The sequence below is a fragment of the Lolium perenne genome, chromosome 5 (genome assembly GCF_019359855.2).
Source record: "Lolium perenne isolate Kyuss_39 chromosome 5, Kyuss_2.0, whole genome shotgun sequence".
Lineage (NCBI taxonomy): Eukaryota > Viridiplantae > Streptophyta > Magnoliopsida > Poales > Poaceae > Lolium > Lolium perenne.
In genome coordinates, this window is record NC_067248.2 from 64230745 (window position 1) to 64237054 (window position 6310).

The 6310-nt window shown below is 46.0% G+C and overlaps 1 protein-coding gene across 1 annotated transcript; it reads left to right on the forward strand.

Moving 5' to 3' along the window:
• Positions 1–4322: 4322 nt before the first annotated feature.
• On the forward strand, positions 4323–5783 carry LOC139831503 (uncharacterized). The gene is made up of 2 exons (XM_071820795.1): positions 4323–4652; positions 4851–5783. The coding sequence occupies exons 1-2, from the start codon at positions 4323–4325 to the stop codon at positions 5781–5783; spliced, it is 1263 nt and encodes a 420-aa protein (XP_071676896.1).
• The last annotated feature ends 527 nt before the right edge of the window (positions 5784–6310 follow it).

Consider the following 6310-nt stretch of genomic DNA (forward strand, 5'->3'; position numbering starts at 1 on the left):
CTGGCCCTTCGGCATCTCGTCAATAGGTTAGTTCCGGAAAACGCATAAATATGACATAAAGTATGTATAAAACATGTAGATATCATCAATAATGTGGCATGGAACATAAGAAATTATCGATACGTCGGAGACGTATCAGGGAGCGGCGCGAAGCTCTTTTTCTGTGTTGACATCAAGTGACTATGGATCCATGATGAAAGTCGGAAGAAGAGAATTTCATGAAGGCCGGAGGGGAGGACTAGCTAAGGGAGGTTCAAGTCTCCGCGCTGTTGAGGGGTTTGCTTGGTGTTCCGGGCTTCACAGCAGCGATATGAAAGTGGGGGTGACAACACAGATGAAGTGCAGAGTCTTACCTTTCAGGGTGAAAACCCAAGGTCTGGGCTTAACTGGTTGTGTCTGGCAATGACCTTGGTGGAGGCATTGTTTTGAGAGCGGGGACTATCTTCAGGGTGAAAACCCAAGATCTTTGATCGGACGACGACGGTGTTTGAGGACTGTTTCCTTCTTGAAGCCGTCGTTTTTTGAAGAGTCTGTAATTCAGGTGTTGTCATGGCGGTGGATGTATTGCTGTTGTTAGGCCCGAGATACTGTAGCGGGACTTTTGTTTCTTAGTTTTCTTTTCCTTTTTTTGGCTGTGTGCATCCGTGGTGCCATTAGGGTGGTGCGTTGTTGTAGAGGCTGGGTGTAATTGATATCTCTTGATATTAATATATTCCCTTTATCGAAAAAATGTGAATTATATTGATGTACGTATACCTGAAGTTAATCAGTTATTTTTATTTAATTATTATAAATCTCAAGGAAATAGGTCTAACAACTTATACATAAATTTCCAACTTAACAATTCATTTGTTATAAGTCAAATAAGAGCCCATATATGATATTTATTTAATTTCAAAGGGATTCCAAGGTAGGACTGAGCAGCAATCAAAGTCCGGTGTAAGTACATGATTCTGATGTTATACAGCTGCACACTTTATTATTTCACTTGACCTCTAAGTAGTATTTTCTATGCCCTTTCAATACTTACCCCGTTCTTCTCATGCATCTGCTGCAGATTAAGCGACTGAAAGCAAATCAATGTATATATATGCAGGACTCAACAGACTATTAAGTATATACTGGAGCCTATCAGCATCTTAAATTTTCGTTTGCATTATAATTCAGTATAAAAATCTTATTTCTGCTCATCATCTGGGTTATGCTTCTCCAATTCCAGCTATGAATATTGTAGTACTACATGGTTGGGATACAATAAGCACTACTATTTTTGCTCCCTAATTTGAGAGTGATGCAGATTTACATAGAATATCTAATATTCGAAGTGATGCCGGGCAGTTTTGGACCAAATGTTACTGAACTTGACAAGCTGGCCTGAAGCATGTAAGTGTTTTCTGTTGCTCTAGACAGTTGCGGAAGCGCAAGTTTGCCCCTAAATGTGGTGGCATATATCGCAGTCAGCTATGAATTTTTTATGAAAGTTAAAGTACGTAAGGCTTTGAATATTGACACAAGTGATAAGTGAGTTAGGATGTTAGACACTTTCACACTTTGATATATGAACCAACTTTGTTAATACAAATGTAGAAGAACTCCATTTTTCATGGTTGTTATCATGGATATTTCTATATGCTCCTTGGGTGTGCTCATGTCCTGGGAACTCCACTTCTGTTTTTCCACTCTTTTTTGTTTAAAACTGCTTTATTGTGTTTGTCAGATGTACAATAACCCAAAGCCCAAAGTGAGCTACAAGAGAGAGGCGAGAGAGAGCAAACTTGAAAAGACAATCAACAATTTAACACTTTATTAGCAATGGAGTGATCATTCTGTAAACATTATTCTACCTTCTATAAAACTAAGGTACGCAATTGCGTACTCTTGAAAAAAAAGGCAATCAACAATTTAAGAGGCTATGAAGATTTAACCAGGCTATGAAAACAGTGTGGAACAACATAGTCATGCGTATGAACAACGAAAGGACGTCAAGTCAGCTCTCTTCACCAACAAAAGGCGTGACGCCAAACAGGGATGACTTACATATGGCAGCCATATGTGGGCATTCTTAGGGCGTCCTATTGAATTATGAAGAACATTAGCTTTGTGTCAATTTTACGCTAAGATCTCAGTGCCATTTTTTAGTAAACAACTATATGCGTTGGTGTAATTCTATGATTGGGGGCTGTAGACTCTGTCTAACCGAGAAAAATGTAGCACGAGTATTTACTTGTGGAATCGGGACCACTCTACTAACAATACTGCATCGATATTGTTAAGATTTTTCTGAGAAATTTGGGCTTCCTGATTTTTTGAAGCGTTTGTTATCTCCTTTTATATAAAATTATACTCTTCTATTATTAATGTTTTCTTTGCACATATGGTTTTGGTTATGCGAAGTTTCATATTTTCGTACTTCCATATATTTATGAAAATTTTCTAACATTCAACTAGAAAAATTGACGGGCGCAGAGCAGATATGTCTATTGTGCCCGGCAAAAACAGATTTGCAAGGAGTTTGCCAAAGGCTTTCTCATTCGGAAAAACAATTTCAAGTATATTTCCCTTCTCCATTCTCTGCTCGGATGATTGCCGCTTGTGTGAATTTCATTGCTGTGGGTCCCGTGTGTGCTCGAATAAGATTGTTTTAGGAGGCACTATGTGTTTTTCAGTTTTCACCGTGTCCAGAACGCTCATTACGGCCTGTCCAACGTAACAGGGCTGCTTCTCTAGAAATGGACCTACGTGGCCTGTCGTTAACTGGGCGGACGCAGCCCAACTCGCTCGGTTGTTTTGGGCTTCTGTTTTTGGACATGGAACTCTTCCGGTCTCTTTACCTAGTGCCAACCCTAGGTGTGTCCTCGCCAGCGTGTGGCACCAAGAGAGCGATGACCTAGGAAACTAGGGTTTTGATACTGCTCTGGCGATCGGCAGCGATCGACGTCGAGGCAGTGGCTGATCCCGGATCCGAGCGAGTCTCTTCCCGTGGGCGAAGGTTTTCTACTCGGGCTGATCAAGGGGTTGACGAGTTCAACTGCCCGGCCTTGGTAGTTTCCATCATCCTAGGGTTTTGAGGCTGGATCAGGTATGGCGGCGGATGGAAGCACGAGTCAGAAGGGAAACGAGGGATCGATCGAGGAACTACTGAAGAGCCTCAACCTTAAGGAAGAGGATATTGAAGGGGTCTTCGTGTAGAAGAGCGAGGTGGACTCGCTGAAGGAGGGCACACGGTGGATGGCGGTGATGCGCCTCCTCACATCAAAGCCTTTCAGCGCTCAATCGCTGAAGAAGACGATGAGTTTCGCATGGGCACCAGCCCAGGAGGTAACTTTTCGCGATCTGGAGGAGAACAAATTCATGGTTCAGGCCAATTGCCTGGGAGATTGGAGGAAGATCACTGAGCAAGGTCCATGGATCTTTCGGGACCATGGACTGCTTGTTGAGAAATATGATGGAAGTTGTAGGGCTACAGCAGTGGAGCTGAATAGGATACACGCGTGGGTGCAGATACATGATGTACCAGAGATGTACCGCAAGAAGCAAATGATCACAAGTCTGGCTATGAATATTGGGGAAGTTATCGCTGTTGACATGAACATTTCTGGTGGTGAACTAGGTGATTTTGTGAGAGTTCGAGTATGGCTAGATGTGCGCAGAAGCTTGACGCGCTTTGTGTCCTTTAAGCCAGAAGGAGATGCACCTGTAATTATGCGGGTGAAATATGAGAAGATCCCACGTTTCTGCGCTGTATGTGGACTACTGGGACACGAAAAAGAGGAGTGTGGCTCGGGTGTCCATGACCCGGGAAAAGAGGGCTATGGGAAGTGGCTGCTGGCCGATACGCCATGGAACAGGTCGCAACTGCATGGAACAGCTGGACAACGTGCGTGGCGGGAGAAGAAGGACATGAATGAAGAAAATGCTGGTGGTAGAGGACGTGGCCGAGAAGGCCGGGGTGGAGGGAGGATGGGGGGACGCGAGGGAGGTAGAGGACGTGGAGGCTCTGGATCTTCAGAGACCCGCAAGAGGACGTCAACGGAAGCTCTTCTAACAGAAGGCAGTCCGGTTAAAGGAGGAGGCAAGGAGAAGGGGGTGACTGCACCACTGTTGCTGCAGTGGAAGGAGCCAGGGGTGATTATCACTAAACAACCTGAAGCGCAGGGTAAGCTTGACCTGGATACGGCTAGTGGAAAGGAGTATCCACCTAGGGCGGGGACACCTCCTCCTCCGCCATCATCAAGGTAGCAGAAGAGATCAAGGAAGCACTCAACACCAAAGAAGAGCGTGACTGCTGAGGTGACCTCCGGCTCGGGGGATCGCCAGTCGCAATGAGTGTTCTGGGTTTAAACTGCCGTGGCCTGGGTGGGGCGGCGGCAGTGAGAGACCTCCGTCTTCTGGCGGAGAGATATACTCCTGCTATCCTCTTTGTCGTCGAGACTCAACTGCAAAGGGATAGGGTGGAGGGTTTAGCAAGATCTCTGGGTTTTGATAATAGTTTTGCTGTTAGCAGCTCCGGTAGGAGTGGTGGTATTGGTATTTTTTGGAATAATTCAATAAAGTTTGAAGTTTTACCGTACTCTCAGTATCATCTAGATGGGGTTGTGATTGAAGAGGGTAAAGACCCCTGGAGGCTTACTGTGGTGTATGGGGAGGCCCAGGTTAATGAGCGGCATAAAACCTAGGACATGTTGAAATTTATCCGCTCGTCGACTGACCTCCCATGGTTGTGTATGGGGGACTTCAATGAGGTCCTACACCTTGATGAACATGTGGGAGTTAGCGAGCGTAGCTGGAGTCAAATACTGGGGTTCAGAGATGCAGTGGATATCTGTGGCCTTTGTGATCTGGGTTTTAAGGGAGTGCCATGGACTTTCGAGAAAAAAGTGGCAGGCGGTGATTACTGCCGTGTGCGGCTTGATCGTGCCCTGGCCTCTTCTACTTGGTGTGCACTCTTCCCTGAGGCGGAGGTGCACCACCTGCCGAGCTACGCAACATCTGACCACTTACCTATACTTCTGGAGTGCACTCCCCGGCAAGTCCAGAAACAGAGTGGGAAGCTGTTCCGGTATGAGGTTATGTGGGAATCGCACGAGGGTTTCCCCGAGCATCTTGCAGATTCTTGGAATGCTTCGGAGAAGAGTCGGAACGTGGCTGATCTGAAGAGCAAGCTACAAAGCGTGTCGCACAACCTGTCAACATGGGGTAGGGAGACTTTTGGAAGCGTCCGCCTCCAAATTCGCACGCTACAGAGAGACTTGGCCATCTTAAGGAGCCAACCGGGCAGGGTTGGGCCATCGATGGAGGAAAAGGAGACAGTAGCCAAACTGGAGGAGGTTTTACAGCGCGAAGAGATAATGTGGAGACAAAGATCACGGATTCAGTGGCTAGCGGAAGGTGATAAGAACACAAGATTCTTTCATTTGCGTGCAAGCCAGAGGAAGAAAAAGAACCGCATAGCAGCGCTGGCAAGGGCCGATGGGACTCCTACGTCCAATGAGAAGGAGATGGGAGCTCTAGCAAATGGGTTTTATAAGCAGTTGTATACCTCTGAAGGAGTTTCGTCTATGGAGGAGGTTCTAAATTATGTGCCTACAAGGGTCGATCGAGAAATGAACAGGGCTTTGGATGCATCTTTCCAAGCCAAAGAGGTTAAAGAGGCCCTTTTTGAGATGTACCCGACCAAGGCGCCGGGGCCCGATGGTTTTCCAGCACACTTTTTTTCAGCGAAACTGGGATGTGTGCGGAGAGGAAGTGACATCGGCTGTGATGCGAGTCCTGACTGGCAATGACAGTCCGGAATGCATCAATATAACATACATTGTGCTAATACCAAAGGTGAAGGATCCAAAGGAGCTGGGGCAATTTCGCCCCATAAGCCTTTGTAACGTTATATACAAAATAGCCTCAAAGGTGGTGGCGAATAGAATGAAGGTTATTTTGCCACAAATCATATCTGAGGAGCAATCAGCATTTGTCCCTGGACGGCTGATAACAGACAACATCATCACGGCATATGAGTGCCTCCATTTTATGAAGCGAACGAAAGCGAAGAAGCATCGGTTTTGTGCGCTGAAATTGGATATGCGGAAGGCATATGATCGGGTTGAGTGGAGCTACTTGGAAGCTATTATGCTGAAACTTGGATTCAGTAGTAGATGGGTTGCCTTGGTCATGAGGCTAGTGCCGACAGTATCCTTCTCGGTGTTATTTAATGGAGCACCATTGGAGGAGTTTAGACCGACTAGGGGAATCCGCCAGGGTGACCCTATCTCACCATATTTGTTCTTGTTGGCAGCAGAGGGCCTTTCGTGCCTTT